At 31.1% G+C, this 25,076-nt stretch overlaps 4 protein-coding genes and 1 long non-coding RNA gene across 5 annotated transcripts; 2 read left to right on the top strand and 3 right to left on the bottom strand.

Moving 5' to 3' along the window:
- Positions 1-817: 817 nt before the first annotated feature.
- On the bottom strand, positions 818-2,560 carry LOC112685405 (cyclin-dependent kinase 12-like). Its single transcript, XM_025557272.1, has 2 exons — positions 2,371-2,560; positions 818-1,889 (listed from the first exon to the last, which is right to left on the bottom strand). Exon 2 carries the CDS (start codon positions 1,877-1,879, stop codon positions 1,268-1,270), a length of 612 nt encoding a protein of 203 aa, XP_025413057.1. The 5' UTR covers positions 1,880-1,889; positions 2,371-2,560; the 3' UTR covers positions 818-1,267.
- A 5,213-nt stretch (positions 2,561-7,773) lies between these two features.
- LOC112685406 lies at positions 7,774-9,422 on the top strand. The gene is made up of 2 exons (XR_003148795.1): positions 7,774-8,846; positions 8,946-9,422. It is a non-coding gene; the product is annotated as an uncharacterized LOC112685406 (long non-coding RNA).
- Positions 9,423-11,774: 2,352 nt separating this feature from the next.
- On the bottom strand, positions 11,775-15,885 carry LOC112685394 (28S ribosomal protein S18c, mitochondrial). Its single transcript, XM_025557250.1, has 4 exons — positions 15,796-15,885; positions 12,610-12,749; positions 12,294-12,504; positions 11,775-11,937 (listed from the first exon to the last, which is right to left on the bottom strand). The coding sequence occupies exons 1-4, from the start codon at positions 15,824-15,826 to the stop codon at positions 11,846-11,848; spliced, it is 474 nt and encodes a 157-aa protein (XP_025413035.1). The 5' UTR covers positions 15,827-15,885; the 3' UTR covers positions 11,775-11,845.
- On the bottom strand, positions 13,977-15,885 carry LOC112685393 (mitochondrial GTPase 1). Its single transcript, XM_025557249.1, has 2 exons — positions 15,796-15,885; positions 13,977-15,022 (listed from the first exon to the last, which is right to left on the bottom strand). Exon 2 carries the CDS (start codon positions 14,945-14,947, stop codon positions 14,003-14,005), a length of 945 nt encoding a protein of 314 aa, XP_025413034.1. The 5' UTR covers positions 14,948-15,022; positions 15,796-15,885; the 3' UTR covers positions 13,977-14,002.
- A 331-nt stretch (positions 15,886-16,216) lies between these two features.
- LOC112685392 (melanotransferrin) lies at positions 16,217-25,076 on the top strand. Its single transcript, XM_025557248.1, has 15 exons — positions 16,217-16,508; positions 16,586-16,743; positions 18,694-18,826; positions 18,905-19,047; positions 19,109-19,226; positions 20,195-20,371; positions 20,525-20,688; positions 20,854-21,036; positions 21,582-21,746; positions 21,834-21,922; positions 22,027-22,193; positions 22,257-22,523; positions 22,609-22,752; positions 24,317-24,488; positions 24,568-25,076. Exons 1-15 carry the CDS (start codon positions 16,400-16,402, stop codon positions 24,794-24,796), a joined length of 2,418 nt encoding a protein of 805 aa, XP_025413033.1. The 5' UTR covers positions 16,217-16,399; the 3' UTR covers positions 24,797-25,076.

Here is a 25,076-nt window from a genome sequence, read left to right as displayed (position 1 = left end):
AAAAACAAAAATAATACAATGTAAAAAATTAATTATATATATTGTACATGTCGTAGGCATATAGTTAAATCAGGCATATAGTCAAATCAAATAAAATTAAATGCCTAATTCATTTATTTTCTTCAACTTACGATCTGTTCTAGACGAATTGATTGAACTGGGTGATATTATAAATTAAAAACTTATTTTTTTTATTCAGTTATCTTCTTTGGGAAATCCATCGGTACTTAAAATTGATGAGGTTACAAATTCCAAAAATTTGGTTACAAATAGTTACAAATTTATTTTTATAAGTTACACTTGTTTTGGACGATTCGGTTAAATTGGGGGGGGGGGCAGCCCCTCATTGAGAAATTTACAATTACTCGAAAGGGCCGAGGTTACAAATTCTAAAAACTTGGTTACAAATAGTTACAAATTAAGAAAATAAGGTTACAATTATTTTGGAAAGTTTTTTTTTATAGTGGGGGGGCTAACTTTACGCACGTGTGATACACTGTACACGAAGTTCCGTCAGTGTCGCCGCCACCGAACCCGAGTACGCCATGCCACCTGACAATATGTGATATCTTATTCATCAGTGTCACCACCACTAAACCCGAGTCGTGCAATTGTAAAGACTACCATAAGCCTTATATTAATCGGTACAATCATCAGTGCGATTATCAATTGGTGCCCAACTCAATAAAAGAGTGATGCACGCGAAGAGTGTGCATTACAACTTAACGAACTCGCTAATTTTTAACATGTTTCGATAAATGTTGAAAACTTAACTAAAAAAATATGATATGACCTGGAACGAAAGAGATACGCAAAATAGTATGGAGTTTAACTGTATAAAAGCATCCATCATACTTATCGGTACGGGAACAAACCGGTATAGTCCCTCGGTTGACCGTGACACGTACATACAATCCGACTACATAATTGGATGTTTCATTAAATATTCACTTATAAAATACATAGGTATATTATTAAGTGCCGAGTTACCCTACTCGTTCAATTTTTCCAAACTTTTTTCACATTTTTAGCTACACAGGTCAATCGTCTTTTAAGTCTAATGTATCCAGAAATTTCTTACACACTATATTATATGCTATACATAAAAATATATATATATATATATATATATTTGTATATCAGGAACATACCCGTACATAACAAGTTTTATAGATTATAAAGGTTCCCACGATTAAAAATGTAGAAGTAGTAGTGGAGGTATACGTGATGTTAAGTCAGCCAGCGTAATCGCTTTTTGAAAAATGCACTAAAAATCTAATTCCCGAAGCGTTTCCGAACCGGAAGTTGCTAGCTCCATCCTCTTTCGTGCCTCCTTCGACTTGCGGCGCTTGAACTCCGCCCGACGCTCTGCATCCCTTTGACGTTTCCGGATGGCCTTGTTGGACAATGCTGGCCTCCCTGGATCCTCGCTGTTGGCCAATGCCGGTGTCGGTGCTGGCCAAGGTTCCAGTGACCCCGGTTTCGTTTTCGGCAGAGCGAGCGATGACGGTAAGCGGCCTTGGTACGCCACCCTTGACGGCATACCCGTCCACTCCGTCGTCGATGGATGTGAATCAGCCGTTAGCCGACTCGGATGTAATGGTTGTCCTGAGACCGGTTTCACCCAACGGATTGGTGGTTCCGGAGTGGAAGGTTTTGGCGTCGGAGTGGAAGTTGTCCGTGGCTGAGGGGCAGGTGTTGTGGCCACCGGTTTCGTTTCCGGAAGAGTCGTCGGTGCCACATTCAAGACCCGACGTACCTCCGCCGCCTGGTCCGCCCTTCCACGATTGTACGCCGCCCACAGCGCCGGATCGGCTCTAAGGGTCGCCATCGTTGCCTTTTTGACCTCTTCCGCCGTCATTCTCTGGCCGTTGGTCATGATATTGGTGCTGAAATGAATTGTCTATTATCGGATTCTGTTAATAGGTTTTGCACGTTTCGGACAAGAAAAGTGGATTTCCCAGGTCAGTAGCTGGTCGGTTAGGAATACTCCTTTTCCGATTCTCTTTTCCAGCCTGACCGGCCCCCACCATTTAGATGCGAATCCCACGTGAAACCCTTGGTGCGCTTAGTACAGATAGTGGGCTTTGTACGAGTAGTATACAAGTCCCCCTTCCATGAATTTACTTTTTGTAGTGGTCGTTCCTAGCGAGTATGCTTCGGTCCACCGACTGAAACAATCGGTAGCGAACAGGATATACGATTTCCCCTTGCTCGTACGAGGGTAGGGGCCCATGAGGTCGATACTGACTACCTCCCGGGGTTGTCTGAGTTTGTGGGTGGACATGGGATCATCTGGTCGTGAGTTTAGTGGTTTAGTGCATAAACATATGACATGACTTAACATACAATCTCACGTCACTTTTTAACCTTTCTAGTAAAAACGTTCCTTGACTTCCCTGTACGTCTCTTTCCACCCCGAGGAACTTGCAATGATGTGGTCCTGATACCGCCAAATAACATGTTGTGATCAGGATCGAGGTATGCCGACCGATGTGTGTCCTTATGCGTTCCTGCGCAGAAAACCATACGATAGGACATAACTGTCCATATGATCGGAGTCACCTCTGGTATACGTACGGAGATATCTGATTTTAATAATTCTATGATGTCTCACGTATGAAGGTCGTCGGATTGCCAAAATGCGAGAGTGTGGTGATGGAGGACACCCCGTCACTATGAAGGACATCCGTTTTGGATGTTGCAAATGCCGTTTATGAATACCCTCCGAGTCGACCAAATGTCCTAGAAAAGAGATTTCGGTGGATTTGATCCTATATTTCTTGGTATGGCAAGTTAATCCAAACTGCAAAAGTCGTTCGAAAACTTTGTACAGGTGGTATTGGTGTTCGTCCAAGTTTTCGGAAAAGATAACAATATCGTCCAGGTAAACTTGAACGAACTCATCCAAATACCTACGTAGAACTTCATTCACTAACTGTACAAATGTCATGGGACTATTTTTAAGACCGAAGGGTAGCACTCTGAATTGATATAGCCCTCTACAAATCCGGAATGCTGAGTATTTCCTAGTGTACGGGTGAAGAGATGCTTGCCAGTATCCAGACTTAAGGTCCAGTACGCTTAACATTTTTACCCCCTCATTTGCCGAATCAACTTGTTTAAATTTGACATTGGGTACGCGTCAGACTCAGTTACGTTGTTCAGTCGACTGTAGTCAATGCAAAGGCTGGGAAATCCATTCTTATTCTTAGACAAGACGACCAGAGCTGACCATGGGGAAATACTTGGTTCTACTAGGTTCTGTGATTCAATGTCCCTAATCATGATAAACGATGATGGTTTTTTCGGCGGACGGGTAGAAGTACGATGAGGGTATTTTTTTTTTAAACGATATCATGTTAAACGAGATCGCTGTTACGAAGCCTAATCTAAATTCGAGTTCCACTACTGGGGTGGGAATTTGATTGGGGTATGCTCGATTAGCGTTCGAAGACGTGAGCGTCTCATTTTAGGAAGACAACTGTTTCTCAACCGCGGAGTCAGGACTTTTTATGGCGGAGTAAACCGCCATTACAAGTGCATCCGTACCGGTTGCTTTTATGCTCAGAGACCGTTCCACTGGGGCAGGTGAATGTTCCGATAGGGTGGGCGTAATATGACTTGCCGCTTCCCCATTGATGTGGTCAACTATTCCAGTCCCTATTACCTTTGTCCCTACGCCTACGGCTTCCCCAGAAACCGGCTAACTACCACTTATGCAGTGGTAGGAATGAGAGGGGTAGTGGTGTAGGTTTGGGAGTTGAGGGACAACCCCGACTTATTGTTGTCGAGCGTACGCCGGAACGTCGAAATTCGATGTGGAGGTGTATACGGAAGATATATTTGAGGACATTCATTTGGAAATCATTGGACCTCCGAGACCCGACTTTCCTGTCGGACGTCCGTTAACAATATCTCCGTCTGTAATGCCAATTATATGATGATGATACTATCCGTAAATTCAGACGAGATTTTTTTGAAATATTAGTGGAGGTGGATGGTCGGATTAATTACCCCTGTTTCCTCTGTCGTTTCCCAAAAACATCGGTTGGTGAGTGCACGTGTTGTTCCAGTGCTCCACCTCCATAAAATCCTACATGGTCCCGGTGGTTTCCTTCTATCCGGTCTACGGTGATACGCGGCTTTATGCGCGGAGGCATGCGGTAAACATTTACGGATCCAGAACTCCGGCTATGTGACGCAAATCTCCAAGTCTTTGGTCGCTGTAATCGCACATGTGTCCGAAATTCGTGGCGCATTAATCCGGCGATTATTCCTACCGTCTATGATTCCAATAGTCCGGTTAACACGCGGCGCGCAAGTTGATTTAGGACCAACACGAATTCGATGAACGGTTGGGCGGCGTGTTTCCGCGCGTATTTGGGCCTGAATTTCGGCGTTGTCGAAATTTTACGAAAATTCCGTCCGAAATTCCTACCAAGATAGGTCCAGGATCTTGATGGATGTCCACCAATCTCCGGCTATCCCTTTCAGTTACTGTTCGACCGTTCTTGTCTAACTAGCCGAATAAATATTATTAGCCTGCCCTAGTATGGATTCCGTGTTCTCAATAAACCATACCGAGTCCTCTGTTTTCGTTTTAGAGAATTCGAGAAGAGACGTGCGTGCTGCGCGAAGATCCTCATACGAGATTAAAACAGAACATTCGGAGCTGTAGGGTAAACTCAAAAATGTATGGCGGAGCTTACTCGGTGGGAGTACGTCCGCGAAGTGTACGGACCGTTCTGCGGGTTCGCGTGTCACGAGTAACGTCGTACCATGTGCTGGTAGGCCGTTGTGTCCAGTGAACGTTTCCGACTTCACGGTTGTCGTCCCTATGGGAGTTTATGTCGGGCAACCGTTCCGTACTATTAAGTCGGGGGCTGGGTGGATAAAACATCGCCTGTCCACCTCACTGACCCCAGTGCGGGTCTGCCGTAATACGTGTGTCGGTGGGTGTGTCCGATGGCGGTGACGGTTCGGTTTGCGGGCGTATACCGAGCTCAATTCGCCTGATGCTCTCCGTAATCCGACGGTGGTCGTCGAAGTAACGGGCCAGGCACGTTTCGAGGGTCGTCAACCGCGATTCGATATGTCTCGACTCCGAACCATTGTTCACGGCTAGCCTAATCGATTTCCGTTGCTCTTGCGCGGCCTGTATGATCTCGGACGCGTGTGAGCCGGAGCTAAGGACAAGTTGGTTCAGCTGTGTGTTGGCCGGTTCACTGCTTCGCGGTAATTCGCTAACAGCGGTCTCCAGGCCACACTGGTCATCGTCCGTATTCGCCTCGGTTCGGGGCTCACGTAATATGAGCTATTCTGTGGCGCGAGTTTCTTTACGGCGGTACGGACACAGAATATATTTAATCAGAATGGGCACTGTCAGATTTGGCTGATAACGAGCTTACCTGACCCCAGTGTTGCCAAGTAATAAAAAAAAGTGTATTTCCCTTTTTACATTACATGCGGTCATACTGTTCAACAAAATTCGAATGGTTTATTTGTAAACACACAATTAATAACATATTGGTCAATATTTGACTAAATGCTAAACATAAAATAGGTATTATCAGATAAAACAACAGGTGTAATTTTCTAATACATTATGCTAATAAGTAGGGCCCGGAAGTTTATGCATTTGCATGTTTTTACTGAATGGACTAAAAAATTGCAATATCAACTACAAATTTGAATTATACTCATATAAATCTAAATTCAAAATTATATTTTCGATATAATTGCATATTTTGGGTTTTTTTTTATTTATTCGCATATTTTACAATTTTCTTGTTATAAACTGCATATTCGAGTCAAATATTATGTAATTAACAAAATAAATTACTTCTAAATGTCCTATTAATAAATTTCTGATATTTTCCATTACGATAACGATTATTTTGTTCACACGTTCTCGATGTCGGTTGCACGGAGGCCAAATAACAGCTATTATGTTTATTTTTAAAATAGTTCTGATATTTTCCATTACGATAACAATTCTTTCTTCTTCTTGTAAAATTAAGAAAGTAGTCAGTTCTGGATTTCTGGTTTATATTTGTTTGACGTGTTCTGTGAGGTAATATCGAGTGTCCATATATTTTGATTAATATTTTAGCTTAGCTTACGAATTGTGTTAAAATGCCGAAAGTAAAAACATCAGTTACTTCTAGAGGTAAAAACTACAATACTGAATTCGGTGAAAATATTTTCGCGTTCGACGGGAGGGTATTATTTGTATATTATTATTAAGTGCAAAAAACGTTTCAGTGTCACTCAGCACTTAAGTACTGAACAACATATAAGAGCCTTTCATTGTCAAAATAAAAGTATAACTCAATAGCTAATTACTACTACACCAACATGAAAATCTGGTTTTTCTAAGGATTGATGAGAAGCATTCTTAAAATCAAATATTCCTTAAGAAAAATTAGGAAATCCCCATCTTAGTTCATTCATTGAAAAATACATAAATAAAGATATACCATCTGCATCTACACTGAGAAAAACATATGTTAATGATTGATACGAAAATACAATGAATGAGATAAGAAATCAAATACTCAATAAAAAAATCTGGGTGTCTATAGATGAGACGACAGATATAGAAGGACGATATACTACCAATGTGATAATTGGAATCTTACTAACTGACGGACTAGGTAAAATTTTACTTGCATCGGAAGTATTGGAAAAAGCAAACACACGACAAGTAGTAAATTATTTGATAAAGCTCTTTTTTCTTTGTGACCAAATGGAATTAAACATGACAATGTTATTCTATTTGTAACCGATGCAGCATCATACATGGTGAAAGCTGCGAAATCCATTCAAGCATTATATACTAAAATGGTACATATAACCTGCCTCGCTCATTGTTTGCATTATGTATGCGAGAAAATTCGTGAAGAACTTCCAAAAATTGATGAATTTATTTCGAATATGAAAAAGTGTTCTTAAAAGTACCAGGTCGCGTTGAATTGTTCCGAAGAGAAGCCCCAGAAGCCTCCTTCTCCTATCATTACGCGTTTGAGGAACCTGGTTAGAAACCGAAATTTACTATTGTAAGAATTTTAAAACAATTAAAAAAGTCGTTCATTTATTAAATGATGATGATGCGTTAGCCATTAGAAAAGTTAAAAAATGATGTCAGAAACAGATTTAGATTAAAATTTAGTTTTTATTTATACAAGTATACAAATAATGGATTTCTAGCTACGGTTATTACAAGTTTAGAAACTCAGGGAACTTTTTAAACTGACACAATCAAAACTGTGAAAATGTAGAAAATAAATTAACTACAGTAAAATGTTCCAAAGGCATTAAAATTTACAAAAAAATTGAACAAGTTATTGAAAAGAATTTGGGCCTTAAAACACTATCCAAAATCGCAAAAATTATGCTGTGAGAATAAATGACTTATATAATTTACTTGAAGATTATTCTTGTGATGATTTACTATATTTTAAATACGCACCAATTTCTTCGATTGACGTGGAGCGGAGCTTTTCGGTGTACAAAAATATATTGGCAGATAAGAGGCGGTCGTTTAAATTTGAGAATTTATCAAAATCATTGATTGTAAATTGTAATGTAAATTTTTTGTAATCTTTTGTAATACATTTTTAAACATTACTAATGTTTAAAAAATGTATATTGATTAAAAAAAATGTTTTTAATTATCAGTAAAAATAAAAATAAAAATTATTAATAATTAAATAAAAATCACGAGTAGTATCATAATTCATAAATCATAACTAATCATGTTATTTCCTCATATTAATAGATTTTAAAAAAATAAGGGCATATTAAGAGCATATATCAGGATTTTTAAACGCATAAGTACATACATATTTCGGTAGTTTTTAGTGCATAAACTTCCAGGCCCTAGTAATAAGATACTTGTTTAGATTTGGTTTTTTATTTGAAAGATAAAACTATCGTTAATTGTCTAATATAATGGATTAAATATATAATTATTTTTTTAGTATTATACGTTATAGACTGTTTAGCGTACTCTATACTATAGAGTATTATTTGTTGATGTTAGTGGTTTATTTAATCATTTTATTAAATTACTAAATATAAAATATTATTGTTACTATGCAAATACCGTAAAATAACTTGTCCGTGAGTAATACATTTAGAATTCAAATCAACCGCCAAGATAAAGTCATTGTACGGTACAAAGAATTATACACAATATTTATTTTTTCCTCAAATTGGTGGTAACACTGGGTGCGATTTAGCTCAAATGACGGTACTCCCGTAAGAGCCCGTGTAATTTCTTATCAGTGATTTAATCTATTCTGTTGTACGGGTGCGTTATCGTCACTATCGGCGGCACGTGTCGCGGTCCGGAGACTCGTCCGTATCACGGTTCCGAAGTCGTTTCGCGGACCGGCAATTAGTTGACGGTGGCACGGTATGTGTTTATTTCGGTAAAGATACGTTTGATATGCCGCGTTTCACGATGCATTTGGCGACGCTTACGTAATTGTACTTCCTAATATTACTGCGTGTCATGACACCGGTTTTTCGCGCTCGCGTGCTGCAATATCTCCGCTGCTTGTTGGGGATTCGGCGAGTGTTGGCGATACGGATAAACATAGCGTACGGGTTTTTCCCTAACCTCGCTCTGCCTCGTTATACTTTCCTATACGCTCCGTAATGGAAGTGAAGCAAATCGTGGTTTAAAAGCTAACGAAAAAAGTATCTTACCTTGCCTTGTCACGTTTTTGACCGGGAGGAATTCCTCTGCGGGGAGCCAATGTAGTCGTGAGCCGGGGTGAAGTGGCAAAACGTACAGTATAAAAAAAAATGTTATAATGATAATAAAAAAATTAAAGGTATTGTACCGAACACTGCACCTATGGAATAAAATAACTAATAATAATAATATATATATATATATTATTTGTCTAATAATTACTTTTATTCGATAACAGGAAAAATGATGTATGCGTATAAAATATGAAGGTACCCGCGTACGCGGTTGGAAAAAAACAGACCAGAACGGATCGGTTGCCGCGCGGACGTTGTCACGAGCGTTCGCGTCCCCTGATCGTTTATGAATGGGGGAGGAGTGTCGCGGCGGCGTTTCGTGCCGCGGTCTGGTGGTCGATGAGAGAGATAAAGGCACGGTCGGCGACAAACATTTCGATAATGGCTGCCGCATAAGACCGCGTCTAAGTAGTAGTTGAGTTATACGTGGTATAAAGTCAGCCGGCGTAATCGATTTTTGAAAAAATTCACTAAAAATCTAATTCCCAAAGTAACTAATATTGTCAAACAATAAACAAAAAACAAGGTGAATAGAATGATGGTAGACGAAAATTATAAAGTTGTAGTTCAAGTATACGTTAAACGAATAATTTTTATTCGTATGAAATATTTTAATTCAAATATGATTTTTTTTTTTTTTTTTACCTTGTCTATATTGTTTTATGTTTACGGATCATTTGTACATAATATGATAAAAATACAATGTAGTTATCAAGATACAACTATTAGCTCATAAATAAGTTGTAATAAATATTTAATTTTAATTTAATAACAATGGAAATTTTAATTGATTAATTTAAATAATAATAAATAAAATAAAAACTTTCAAAAATATTTATCACAGAGTCCAGATACTAGTATTAGTTTTCTATTTTATAGTTATTGCTTGGCTTTTTATATGTATTTAATATGTTTCTAACATAGTCAGACACATATCCAGAATATTTCTATTAGGAGTGCCAACAATTTTGGGCTCTTATATCATTTTTCATAATTTGTTTTCTATGAAAAACTTATCGAGCCTATAAATGGCACTATTTAACACTAGTTATATTTTATTATTATTTTAGCATGTTTTTTGATACTTGTAAAAAAAATTTGTACATGAATTTGGGAGAGTCCAACCCATCCAGGCTCCTTCCTGCTAACGTGCCTGTATATAATTATATATATATATATGTGTGTGTGTGTGTGTATTTGAGATACTACTCTAACTCCTAAGTATAAATATCCACAATCCTGAATAAATATATACGTTTAGGTATGTAAGATTTAAATATTTAAAATACTTCAATTTAGTATTTACACGTTCATAAAATAATCAAATACTTTTCTTAAAGTTATATAGATGCATTTTCCCTTTATTCAATGCATTTTGCAGGTACCTATTTATCTTGAAAAATTTGTTTAGAAGAAAATATTTTTTTGATCTCGATTTAAAATAATTATTTAATGTACATGTAAAATAAATTCACTGTGTAGAATATAGGTGAAAATAATAAATGTAGAATAAATTAATACCCCAAGTACCTAATAAAATATAAAATGGAAGAATTAATGTAAAAAGTTTTCAGATTTGGACTACATATATACTGTATAGTGATGTACAATTTTAGATATAAATTTTTTTGGTACTTCTAATGGGAAATTTCCAGAAATATCTATAATATATATAATATAAAATAACGATTTTTTTTAAAAAAGTACAATTTGTGTTTGGAACTCTTAGAATGAGATGGTCAGCATTAAAATATAAAATACTTAGGAACATTTAGCAGTCACCTTACTTTATGGTAACAGTATTTTGTAGCTGTACGCCTGAAAATAATTATGAATTTGTACGCCGAATAACGTTATGAATGGGATAGGGGCTGCGAGGATTCCGTATTGTTAACATGACTGAGGCAACTTTATTATCATCTATAGACCCTGCATACATAATACATTGCAATTGATTTCTCTTGGGCTTTATACTCATGACAGGTTAAGTGATCAAAGCGATAACCCGTTATCAAGAACCCTAGCGATTGTGCGATGTTATAACTTTTGTTGTAGTATCGAGTAAGCCGAACTCTATTGACTGATTCGCTGTAATCGGTATTATTGCGACTATTGGATCACGTGAATTTAAAAATAAAACTATTTTATCGTCATTAATTTTACTGCAATAATTAATAATTATTACTAAAACTCAGATTTAAATATCCTGAATAAACCCTGAAAATATCAACAAAAAAGGCCTTTCAAAATATGCATTTAAGATATAAAAACCCTAAAAATTACCAAAAAAATTATAAAAGGACATTTTTAAAAATAAATTTTATATTAAATGTATTATCGTTATTTATGTATCAATTTAAAATATTGTATGTACGTTTATAATTTATAATTTAATAAAAAAAAAAAAAATTAAAATTAAAAATTAAATTTCACAAATTACATTTATATTACCTACTGTAACACTGTAAAAAAAAAGCTTTTTTAATATTTTGAAATTTAAATGATCTACGGTTGTCTGCCAACAAATTTTTATATTCTAAAATGTGCAATGTATATTTGAATAAAATCAATTTGTTTAATCATAATACGAAAAATAGGTCAAAAATGCTATAAAAAATTAAAAACTACCCTAAATAGTCCGCTAAAAATGCAAAAAAGCCCCAAACATTTTCGCAATTTAACACATTTATAGTTTGAAAAATATCGTGTTAAGACATTCCAAAAAAATACAAACGCATTGAAATCCGAAACTTAAATATTACAATGGCGACAGTTATACACTTTAACTGCCTAAGGTACCTTTGTAAATATATATATATATATATGATATATAACACGTAATTTTATGCAAAGCATAAAACATATGTAAGACTTCAGTTTTTTTTGGTTATTTTTATACTTTGAATTGATTATACCCACCTACATGTTTTTGTGATCGAGTCATTAAACAAGAAAAACACATTTATTTTTATCATATATAAAACGCACATCTATAATTTGTTACAATTTAACTGAATATTTTATTATTAATATACACAATTTATTTAAATCAAATGTATTTAAACTAATAGCTATGAGGTCTAAAAGGGTTATCTGGGTCGAATAATTTAGGGTCATGGCTGAATTCTGGTTTTCTAAAATAAAACGGCATCAAACCTAAAAAAGAGAAAAAAAATGTTATGTAATTAAGTACTCACCAAAGATTAACAATTTTGTACATTACTTGATGATTAAATCTCTCAAGTAAACGTATAATTTAAGATTAAATCATATAATACTAATACAATAATACAATTATCTGCACTAACACTATAGTCTACAATTATTACATTATAATTCCTAAATCGAGAGCTAGTCTAGATACATTAAAGTTATTAAATTATACTCGTTTGAAATGTACACAGACGATAACATATTCAATATTTTATCAAAATAATAAAAAAATGGAATACGCTCAATTATTTACACTGAAACCAATAACATTGGATATAAATGTTCCATAAATTACTAACCTGCTTCCCTGGATTTTTTAATTTCCTTTTCAACGTGCTCTTGTTTATGCCGGCAAAGACCTGTAATGTGTCGACCGTAAATACGACCAGTAAAACGAGATATAAATTGGGATAACATCCTGGTGTTCTTGTAGTCGGGAACAATATTCATTTTGCAAAGTATGCACACGCGTTTTTCCTTTTGGTAAGGGTTAGGTATGTTTACCAAATGCTAGAAAACATAAAAGTATATCGCATAGAATATCAGATCGGCTTAACTAGGAAAAAAATAAATAATAAAACCAAAGAATGCATCTCGAGAATTTACAATATTTACCTCACTTTTTAATCCTAGCACATCTTCCTGTATTGCTTTTTTCTTTTGTTGGTTCAACATTTTGTTCAAATTTGTCCATGGGTTAAATCTTTCCCTTCGAAACCTACCCATGTATCTGATGCTTACGCCAATATTAAAGCCTGAATAAATAAATGTAAAGTAAACTTTAGAAATTTTAACGTGCCAATAATAACCGAAATATAAAATAAGTTTTTTAATTTAAAGACGATTGTTATTTTTCAACTATTTATGGGTTTTTTTTAATTTAATTTTAGCTTTTTGTTTTTTAAAATAATTTAATTGAATTTGTAAAAATGGTTTTGAATATAATTTTTTAAACAAACTTCCTGTAAACTATTTTATTTAGGGCTTTTAACAAATAATTATTTTGTCTTTTTTGTTTATATATATATTATGAAATGATAAATGAAAAATAAATAATAGTATAATAATAATATTAAATGCATTAAAATATAACTTGAAGAAATGTTATCATAATTTAATAAAACTTCCTTTTTATCACACACGTTACAATTTTAATAGAATATATAAAAACCAACAAAGTTAAGACAATGTCTTTATAAACACTAAAACCAAAAAATATTTGATTGATTTTAATAAATATATCTTCAACATAAACATTTAACATTAATGAAAAAGAAAAACAATATAAAGTAATTATATAAATAGGAATACTTCAATCTAAATCTATTTTTTTTAACTTTAATTACATTTTTTTATCACAGTATTTTAAAAATATATTAATTTTTAACTATTACAGTTTATTTGATTTTATAATAATTATAGTTTGTAGAGAATGCTTAACTAATGTTTAAATATTATTTTATGCAAGTCATAGACAAAAAGTATATGTGTATATCTTGTACCATTAATTAAAAATCACTATAAATATATTTGGAGCAAAAGAACTTAATAAAAATAAAAGGAATTATTTTTTAAACAAAATGTTAAAGTAACCCTTTGCAAACAAATAAAATACAATAATAATATAATATATTATATATTAATTATATTATAATTAACAACAAATATCTAATTTTTTCAGAATTCTAAATATTAGTCAAATATATTTGTTGTATTTATTTCATAGAATTTTAGGATTAATAAATAACATAAATAGGTATCTACAATTAATCTCAGACATTTAACTTCAAACTACAATTATTTTAACTCATTTTAATCCTGTTAACATGTAGTTACTATAAGGAAATAGATATTAAACATGGGTTATTATAAATATGTAATTTATATTTTTAACTATTCAATTTTTATAATACAATTTAATTATAAAATATAACAAAATACTTTTTTGATAAAATAAAGAATATAATATCATAAATATTAAGTATTACATGTGTATATATTTCTTATTTTATACTAAGTCATTATCCAAAAGTATTTTGCCAAAAACTCCTGTTCGAAATGCATTCAGAAAATTTCTAGCCATTCCTTGCAAATCTGGTCTGTATATATATGCACCATCATAATTTTTATATTTTATACTAGCCTGACGATAAATTGCAGCTTTTGCCAATGCTATTCTTATATCATCAGTAGGTTCATCACAATTCAAGTATGAAACATATTCAAAATTATTATTTTTATTAAACCAATACAATAAGTAGTCTGCAATAACTTCTTCCCCAACAAGATGATCTGGTAAAGTAGCACATAAAGCAAGTTTTAACCCGGTTTCGATGTTTTTAATAACTGGAGACATTACTCCTGGAGTATCAAGGACATAAACTAACGGATCATGACTAATTTTAATTTGATTTTGTACTGCTCTAGTGATACCGGCCACAGCACCAACAGGAGCAGAACTTTTTTTCCCAAGTATTGTGTTTTTAATAGAATTAATCAATGATGATTTTCCTACATTAGGCACACCGATTACCATAATACGAGAGTCAATATTTTCTGAACGATTAAACCTATTAGATCCTTTAATGAGACTTAGAGCTGCTGGCAGTATTTGTTTCACACCTGGACACAAAGCATCTTTACAATTAGTATAAATAACTTTTGATATATTTTGTTCAGCCTTGATTTTTTCTTCAATCTTTTGCTTAAAACTTAAATCAGCTAAATCCATTTTATTTAATACCAAGATATGTGGTCTTATTCCAGAGATATTGTATCTAAAATCTGGATTACGACCAGAAAGCGGTATCCGAGCATCATGCACTTCAATAATACAATCAATCGATTTCAACTTTTGCTGCATTTGTTTCATGCCTTTGTTCATGTGACCAGGGAACCATCGCAAAAGACTTTTGTCAATGACTTGATAACTCTGTCTGAACTTGGTGGTCATTTTAAAGATAATAAAATAAAACGTAGATTCTTTAGTGTTCTGTTTATACAAAAATGTTGAGAGTATAATATTGAGCTGAAAAACAAATAATTGAAATTAACTTATCACTAGAGCCCAGATTAATATGCATTTGCATGTTTTTACTACGTGTATGCACGTCTATGGAGGTTTAAAATTTCCACAATTCATATCACACTGAATTTAAACACCAAATTTTATATTGCATATTTAATGGGTTTTAATAAATTAAAAATATCTGTATTTTTTTAAGTTTTCTATTCATTTTTTGAGAGTAGGTAACTTCAAATGATATAAAATATTTATTTTTAGTTTTTTTTTTTATTTGTATTCTCGTTTTCAAGTTTCCTAAAAATTTTAGATTGATTTAAATTACTTAAAATATAAAGCAGTGGACATTATCATTTTTTTGCTAATAAAATATTTAAAATTTTATTTGGTACTAAAATGTGGTTTTTTAAGAAAGAAAAACGCATTTTATAAAGTGCAACATAATACATATAATTGCATATTTAGCAACTTTTTCTTTGCATATTTACATCATATTTGACACTTTTTAAATGCATATAAATCCGGACTCTACTTATCACAAATGGTATACCAGTGCACATGAATGCTAATTATTATTTAAAAAAAAAGTATGTACACACTTGCGTTACGATCAATAACTCATAATTACCAGAATAAAAGAAAAATAACCAGTCAGAGAGTTGTCGCTGACACGACGAAAACGGACGAAAAAATGTTTCCTTAAGCGTGTTCTCGTAACCAAAGGCGGAAATCGAGGGGGCACGGAAAAATTTATGCGGTTGAAAAACGAACAACTATACCTTTCAATAGCTTGTATGTGCTGCCGAACATAGTGACAGTGACGGTAACCCGAATCGGTCAACTTGTTAGTTATGGCCCACAAAGAACGGCTGACGACACGGACGATGACTGCGGACCAGCGAACCCGTCGTAAGTACTTGTAATTCTCTCCCGTTGGGAAAACGATTTACTTTTCTTTCGGCATGAGGTACGGCACAATGCTGTTAATTCGTGTGTGCGATATGCGCGGTAGCCTTGATAACGAAGTACTCCGTTATCACCGACGGCGAACCAATCGTTCTTTCCTCCACGGGCCGAACTGCTTTTGTTCCACGGCCGTTGTTGTCCGAATATTATGTTATTGCTGCCGCGCAGGGCGGGGTCGCTGCGCCCACTTGTTGTATCGGTTATCATTCCGTCCGTTTCTCGTTTGTTTACTGCACCACTGGCGCCGCGTCCCGACATTAATTTATTAACAGTAATATGAACGGACGTGAACTTATATTAAAAAGGTTTTTTACTTGAACTCACGCGCGGGTCGAGACCATTGACGGTCGCAGTACTCGTATCCCCAACACTCTTCAGTTATAAATACCTGTCCGCGGTACGTTATGCGCTAAGTTGATGTTCGTGCCGCACGAAACGTACAATATGATGAAGACCCCGAAGAATTCCTTCGCGTCCGCCACGACCGTTTGCCTCGTACTTGCAGCGTACGTCGCGTTCGCATATGGTCAGTGTTACTCGGTATCGTTACCCCTGACAGCGCTTACCGACCATTTAAATGAATTTTCCGTTGTTTTCGTACAGGGTACATATCAGACATGCAAAACGATAAGACCAGTCGTCTCACTTGGTGCACGATCAATGCCCAGGAACAATCAAAATGTTTGAACTTGTCGGCAGCTGTTAACAGAGACAAACAGAAATTCAACCCCAAGTATTTCATGGAACTCGTTTGCAAACAGGCAATTATTATTTATATTTTACGAATGACTTGTTTAATAATTTTCCCCTCTCATGACGTCTAACTTAAGTCTTTCATATATAAAAATTTAAACTAAACAACATAGCATTACATCACTAACATTTGTAGATGAGTCAAAAAGTTGCTAAATAGAATATATTATTCAACTTCATAGAAGTATAATAGAAAAGATACAAATATTCTTTAAATTAGTCTAAAATCACTCGATGAAGTTTTGACATATTGAATACTCAGTTCTACCAAAGAAAAATACTGTTACTTAATAATATTTATATAAGTTTGATCTTTAATAATATTTTATTTTTTTACATCATATAAAAAATGTAAAAATGAATTTACATTTTTATTTACTGATATCAATTACCTACATAAATTATCAAAAATTATAAAGGTAACTTTCGAATCAAAGAATATAACTTCAATAGATAACTTTTATTTATAAGTTAATAACTAGGGAACGGATTTATATGCAAATGCATATATGTATTGGATTAAGTTTTTTGAAATATGATGAGATTTGTTTCAATTTACATCATTCTTATTACAATAACATAAATTTTATACATAAAATGAAGACCGGTAGTTATAGCCAAAAATAAAATGACATATTCGTATATTACATTATCGTATATACATATTATATTAATATAGATAAATTCATATGATAGAGTTGAACACTTGAACTTGACGGAATTATGGAAACCGATCAGTCAGTACGTGCATTCTATCGTAGTTGTTGTGTCTAGTGATTTTTTTTTTTTTTATTCATTTGTAACTTTAAAATACCTAAAGTAAGAACAGTAGTTAGAAGTCGTTTATAGACATACGCAAACAAGCATAAAGATATTTTTAAAACTGATGGTTCAATTTTGTATTAAAATATTTATGAAATTTTTATTTGATTTAAAAAAATAAATATTTTTGATATAATTATAAGTGCATATTTTGTAGTATATTACATCATTTTTGGAATCATATTTTGAGGATCTTTTGTGCATATAAATCCGTTCTATATTAATAACATTCAATGACAAATTAATTTATGATAATTTAAAAACACTTTATAGTAAATTAATTTTAAAATAATTGTATTGACCTTATTATTAAAGTTAGCTCTAAAATCTTATAATATAGCTACAATGTAATTATTAAAATTCAATGTTGCTTAAATATGATGTATCATGAGAATATGATAGTGACATTGAAATTATATTTAGAAATATTAGGTCTTCGTGGTACATATTAATCCAATATTGAATTTAACAGTATGAAAACTTTTAAAAATTGTTATTTCTTGGTTATTCTGTGGTTTTAGTTTTTTATATCTACGATTAAAGTATTTTTTAATAATTATATTACTTACATTTTGTTTTTTTCTAAATTTTTTGTCTCGTTATGTAATAGCTCTCCTAACAAAAATTATATTTATGTGTCTTGTTTCATTTAATAAATATTTGATGTATGAAAGGAAGGATTTATTTTTATTCAAAAGTTATTTGAATTAATTACTAAACCTGACCCAGTAACCTTGGCCCAGCCATACAATTAAGTTCGATCATACTGGTCTATTTATATGCTATAGACTCTTACTAAATACTTATAATTGTTTATCATGTTTTTTATTTGAGAAGGTTAGTTATATGTAATAGGTACCTATATATAATTAATATCTTAAATCTACGCTACATTTGTTTTTATGAAACCTTATTTTCTTTACCTCCCTAATGTTTATATTTTATTCTGAATATTTTTGGATAAATTATTATAAAATGAAAGAAAAACTTATATATAAGTACAAGTATTGTAATCAGATTTTACATTTTAATAAAAAATAGTTTATATTGTAATTTTAAGATTATAACTAATGTTTAATCATAATAAATAATATTATTTTTATTTTAAAATTAATTAACGAAATTAAATATTTTAGGGAGTCAATAAAGATGATTGTATGACAATGTTAGATAATAGTGCGGCTGATATATTAAGTTTAGATGCTGGAGAGGTATTTGTTGGTGGTCGATACAACAGTTTAATACCAATAATGCAGCAACTATTTGAAGGTATACCTATTTTTTATTTCTTATCTTTATTATTCTTAACAATTATTGAATTATAATTTTTCTATTTAAATTTTTCAGATGGTTCAACTGAATATTATGCAGTTGCTTTAATAAAAAAGAATACATTGAATGATGTATATAATCTTGGACATTTGAAGGGTAAAAAGGCTTGTTTTGCTGGTGTAGGCACTCAAGCTGGTTGGAATATACCAATTAATACTGTAAGATTTAAATTTCCTGAGATTATATTATATATCCTAATAATTATGTTTTTTTAATTAGCTTATTTCCAAAGGCTTTATGAACATTTTTGATTGTAATAACCATGTGAAAACGACTATAGAATTTTTTGGTCCCAGTTGTGCTGTAAATTCATTACTTGACAAATACAATCCAATGGGTAATTTAAACTTCTAATTACATTTACTTTTTAATAATTTTACGAGTTCTAATTTAAAAGCTATTTAACATAGCACTAAAATAAAAAAATCTTCCAGTTTAGCAAACAAAGAAAAGTATGAAGTTTTATTATTTATTTTAATAATGTCTATTATAGTTTAATAATCAATAGTTTTTATATAATTGTTTTAATTACTTTTTGCAACATAATTGCTAATTATCATAAAAAAAATAATATTTATATATACAGTGGAAATTGGTTATAATAAAATCTAGTATTACAACATTTTCCTCTTAACAATCAATATATAATTTATCCTCAAAAGCATACTTATCTCTTATTATAAATTTGGGTAAAATAAAATATATCTTTTAACAAATTATAAAATTCAAAGCCTATGATCAATTTTTTTTACAACAAATAACAATTATTATATTTTTTTTTTCAGTTATCTTATAATTTAAATTTATATAATTGAACCGATCAACTAATAGGTTATAAGGTAGTGCTTTGGTTAGCCGTTAAACCATCCCTGATATTGCTAGCTCCCAATTTACCTTGCTGGTTTTTAGTGATTAAGCATTGTCCTTAAATTATATATTTCTAAATGTTTGTTGTCAAAATTATTGTCACTACTGTCAGCCATTAACCATGATAGTTGCTGAAACTTTGATCAATAATTTTAATACAACATATCAACTGTCATTTTATTCTGAAATGTTAATATTTTTTTTTAAATTTATTTTACATACTTAGTAACGATTTTCACTCTAATAATTATAATAAGACTTTAATTATTAATGAAAATAATATACATTAACTTTCATGTTATAGTAATATCTTTATATAGGTACTTGTAGTTTTTAATAATCATAATCTTTTAAACAACATAAAAAATTTATTTTTATGATATCTGCCTTTTCACAAAAAATTAATTTACCATATTTTATTTATCAATAATTTTTTAGGAGATAATTCAGACCGTTTATGTACTATTTGTGCCAGTAAAGTTTCTGGTCAAAAATGTACATCAAGTGATCCATATGCTGGTGATGAAGGAGCATTTAGATGTTTAATTGAAACTGGTGATATTGCATTCCTACGACATACAACTGTGTTAGAAATGCTCAATGATCAATCATTCAGTAAGATATAATCCTCGAATTCATATATTATCCTCTTTAAGCTTTTAATTTTAATTAAATTTTAAAACATTAAAAATAGCATTTAATTAAAAAATACATATGTAATAGATGTAATCCTTTAAATATATTATAAAATTCATTGTACAATTTTAGCTAAAACCAAAGAAAACGATTTAGAATTGTTATGCCTGGATGGTTCAAGGCGACCAATAAGTGAATATAGAAGTTGTAACTGGGGACCAACTCCTACTGATGCTATTATGACAACATCTGCTAAAAGTTCTTCAGCTCGCATTTCATTCCAAAAATGGCTTCAGGTATTTTTACTTAATTCTTTATTCCATTAGTTATTGAATATTATACAAATTAAATATATAGTGCTATGAAGCTAAATCATTTGTGTCCATCAATTAAGATGGGTATGCATTTACTTATTGAACATTACAATTTCTATAACATGTGATAACATTTTATTTTTTTAGAAAATAGTTGAACTGTATGGCAAATCAAAACCATCACAATGGCTGACATCTACTCCCATTTCCAACTGGGAATCTGGTCAATCTGAATTCCTAAGCAATACTCAGAATACTCAGAATATTGATAAAAACTTCTATTTATTTAATTCTTCAGCTTATAGCAATCATCACAATCTTTTACTGCAGGTAATATAAAACTATATTGTGTTTAATTTAATTATAGTTCTATTTCTTTAATATTTTCTGAAATATTATCTTACTATAATAGTATAATGTAAATTCTTATGTAAATCAAAATGATTTTTTATCTTATTGTATAAATATTACCCATATTATATTTAACTAATAATCTTAATAAATAAATATTATAACTAATAATTATTTGGTAGTTTTACACATATTTTAACTTCATACAGTATATTTTGACACTGCACATATCATACATTAGAAATGATTAAAAATTACAGTCATAGACAAGTTATCATTATAGTAATATTACTACAATGATAACTTAGTAGTAAGCAAACATATATAATCAGTATACAAATTAATAAAAGTAGATAAAAAATCCTATTTAACTTAGAAAAATTTAGTAATTTTTTTTTTTTTAATATTATTATTTTTATTTTTGCGGTTAGTAATTGATAAATATTTAAATGTATAGTTATTACCATTGTGTAATTTTTAGTTGTATAAATATGTATTTTTATGAATAAAATATTTTGTTATAGGATTCAACAAGAGGCTTACGATCTTTAGAAGAATCTCAACAAACATATGCAAAATATTTAGGAAGGTCTATGGATATTGTGCTAGGAGTTCGTTACTGTCCTGCTACTCGGATGACACTCTGTGTAACATCTGATCCCGAAATGGAGAAATGTATTAAAATGAAGGTGAATATATTTTATATATTTTTGTTAAAAAATACATTTTTTAGTATTTTCTTTTTAAATAATAAACTTGCTAATTATATGTATTAGATGGCATTAAAAGTTCAACTTCTGGTACCTGAAATGCAATGTTTCCGAGGTTACAGTCAAGTGCATTGTATGCAAGCCATTAGAAATGGGTATGTTAAAATAATATTAATAATATTTCTATAAATATTACATATTTCAAAATTATATTAAGTAAATTGTTAGTAGTTATAATATTTTTTGTTGGTTTTAACAGAAATGCAGATGTTGCAGTTATGGATGCTGGTGACATTTATACTGCTGGACTTGAATATGATGAAATACCATTTATTACTGAAATGTATGATCTACCCGAACCAGAATATTATGTTGTGGCAGTAGCTAAAGAAGAAGATCCTAGTACTGAATTGACGTACTTAAAAGGTTTCAAATCATATTAAATATAATTTAATTTAAATAAATATCTTTACACCATAATTAATTTAGGAAAAATGACTTGCCATCCTGGTATTTATTCTGGTGGTGGGTGGATTATACCAATGGCATTTTTATTGAGCAATGGTTGGATGCGAAGTTATGGTTGTGACTCAATACAAGCTGCATCAGAGTACTTTAGCAAATCTTGTGTTCCGGGTGCTTTGAGTAATGAATATAATCCAGGTTTACCTTATGATAATCTATGTCATTTATGCAGAGGTGCCAGTTACCGTTACTGTAAACGAGATGCTACTGAAGACTTTTATGGTTATACAGGTAAAACTACATGTAATATTAGAGAAAATTAATTAAAACAGTTACTATTGCAACAAATAAAATAATACTTGTTTTTATTGTGTAGGAGCCTTAAGATGTTTGGTTGAGGGTGGTGGAGATGTTGCTTTTGTAAAACATACTACAGTGTATGAAAATGCAGATGGTAAACGTAAACAATGGTGGGCAAGAAATACATTAAGTTATGATTTTCAGCTTTTGTGTCCTGATGGTAAGTTTTGTTTTTCACATTCTAATTCCTTATTACTAGGTCTCAGATGTTTATGCGTTTCATATTGTAGTGATATATTTGAATTTATGCACTAAAAAATTACCAAATATGCATTCAAAATTTGAATTAAAAATCATAAAATATACATTCTAGCAAAAAAAAAAACTACCAAAATATGCAAAAACCAAATGTATTTTAACTTATAGCAAAAAAATTTTAATTCTTTTAAAATTTTTAAGTATTTTACTTTATTTTCGTGTAAAATATATATTTTATTTATTTGCAGTTAATATATTCAGCTTTACACTGTAGTTCAATTTTTTTTTTAGATATTATCTAACCTATAGATGCATTTTTTGCCCAAAAGTGGTTTTTTGTTGCGTAAACATTTTTCTATGTCTATTGATATTATGGAAGCATATTTGAAAAGATAAAAATTGTGAAATAAATTCTATAGTTATTCAAAATATTTCATTAATTTAAATTGTTTATTTGTTTATTTATTTATTTATTTATTTTTAAAAAAAATAAAAAAAAAAAACATGCAATTATATTGTTAAAATCCTAAAGTATGCATTTAAAAAAATATTTACATTTGTGAGAATATGCAAAATAAAAATAGAATTATTTGATTTAGTAGAAAGTGAATCAAATTTGTATCTAGGTTAGAATTAAACTTGATAAATAGAAAAAAATATGTGATTTCATAAACATCTGAGATTCACTTATTATTAAAATAATTATTTTTTCAATATATTTTATCTGATTAGTTTAATTTTAACTTCATTAAAAATTGCACTATATTAAGTTTCAATCAATAATAATGTATACATTTTTTTTAAATATATTAGTACATTTTATAATCATTTATTTTAATTTATTTACTACTATTAAGTAGACCTTGTATATCCTTAACTCTACATTTATTCATGGTTTTAGTAATATCAATAACGACATATTAAAGTTAGTTTGGCAATAAAATTAGTAATAAAATATGAATAAAAATCAGGATGGTTGTGTTTTTAAGAATAATTAATTTTATATAGATTAAATTATTTAACCCGTCGTTAGTCGTATTATGGTCAAAATGACTGCAGTTTTTTTACACCTTTAATAGAACATTTATACTTAAATTATTGATACTCATATAATACGAGTCAATAATATACAATCAATAACATTTTTTAAAGGTGTACTGAGCGTTGTTGTTTGAAATATAAAATATAAATGTTTTATTTAAGACCTAAAAAAAAAGTTAGATCATTTCAGTCATAGTCTGACTAATGCTAGGTTAAACAGGAAATAAATTTGAAAAAAAAATTACAGTATACCTTTTAAATTAATTTCTAAAATACTATTAATATGCTGAAATTCATCAATAATTAAAAAAGGTTTCAATTTTATAATTTAAATATTTTGTTATTAACAATTTGCTGTCCTTTATCATTCCATCACTACTAAACTGAATAATTTATAATTATGTTCTTAATTACAATAATAATGTTATGTTATAAAATAAAACCACCAAATTTATTTTATTAATATTATTTTCCATTGCACATAGGTACTAGAGCATCAATTAATGATTACAAAAGATGTAGCATGGGTAAAGTTAAAGCGAACGCTATTATAACTCGTGGTGGTGAAGCTTACAATCACACCGAAGTAATGGCCTTCACCAATCTGTTTATGGCTGCCCAACAATTGTATGGCAGAAAAACTAATGATGAGTTCACGTAAGAAGCTCATTTTTACTATTTTAATACATTATCTTCAACTAACTACAGTTTAAATAATAATTTTATCCCATTATAGATTCAGTATGTTCACATCACCAGAACCTTACAGTGATTTGATCTTTCAAGATGCCACTCAACAGCTGGCATCTATTGATAGCTCATTAAGACATTACTCTGACTGGCTAGGACAAAATTTCATGCGAGCCCGTCGTCTTGTTGATTGCCGTGCAGCTGGTACTATATCGTTACCAATCAGTATTACAACCATGTTAATATCTGTATTTTGTATTTATTTGTGGTTCTAATTTATTAGTACTCAATCTATAAAAAAGTCACAGGAATATTAGGAAGGAGCATTTAATGTTTTGATTGCTCATAATTTAATCATTGACACAATCTGCACTTGATTACAGGAAAAATAGATCCGTCCATTTTATTATTTTTAATTTTAAGATTTTACTGATTAAATGTAAGACTATACTAAAATAATTTTACCAAGGCTTTGCAACTAAAATAACTGAAACTGTTATTATCCATAAAACATATTCAAAAATAATTGAATTAACTAAAATTCAGAAGAATATA

Source organism: Sipha flava, unplaced genomic scaffold, assembly GCF_003268045.1.
Source record: "Sipha flava isolate LNK unplaced genomic scaffold, YSA_version1 275_pilon_pilon, whole genome shotgun sequence".
In the NCBI taxonomy this organism is placed as follows: Eukaryota; Metazoa; Arthropoda; class Insecta; order Hemiptera; family Aphididae; genus Sipha; species Sipha flava.
This window is presented reverse-complemented; position numbering and strand designations above follow the sequence as displayed.

Excerpts from the sequence above, each read along its gene's own strand:
- LOC112685392 (XM_025557248.1), top strand. The coding sequence starts at position 16,400 with ATGTTCGTGCCGCACGAAACGTACAATATGATGAAGACCCCGAAGAAT. Across the intron at positions 16,509-16,585 it reads GTACGTCGCGTTCGCATATG|GGTACATATCAGACATGCAA; the intron begins GTCAGTGTTACT and ends GTTTTCGTACAG. Across the intron at positions 19,048-19,108 it reads GGAATATACCAATTAATACT|CTTATTTCCAAAGGCTTTAT; the intron begins GTAAGATTTAAA and ends TTTTTTAATTAG.
- LOC112685394 (XM_025557250.1), bottom strand. The coding sequence starts at position 15,826 with ATGTTCGGCAGCACATACAAGCTATTGAAAG. Across the intron at positions 12,505-12,609 it reads TGCTAGGATTAAAAAGTGAG|CATTTGGTAAACATACCTAA; the intron begins GTAAATATTGTA and ends TATGTTTTCTAG. Across the intron at positions 11,938-12,293 it reads TAAAAAATCCAGGGAAGCAG|GTTTGATGCCGTTTTATTTT; the intron begins GTTAGTAATTTA and ends TCTCTTTTTTAG.
- LOC112685405 (XM_025557272.1), bottom strand. The coding sequence starts at position 1,879 with ATGACCAACGGCCAGAGAATGACGGCGGAAGAGGTCAAAAAGGCAACG.
- LOC112685393 (XM_025557249.1), bottom strand. The coding sequence starts at position 14,947 with ATGACCACCAAGTTCAGACAGAGTTATCAAGTCATTGACAAAAGTCTT.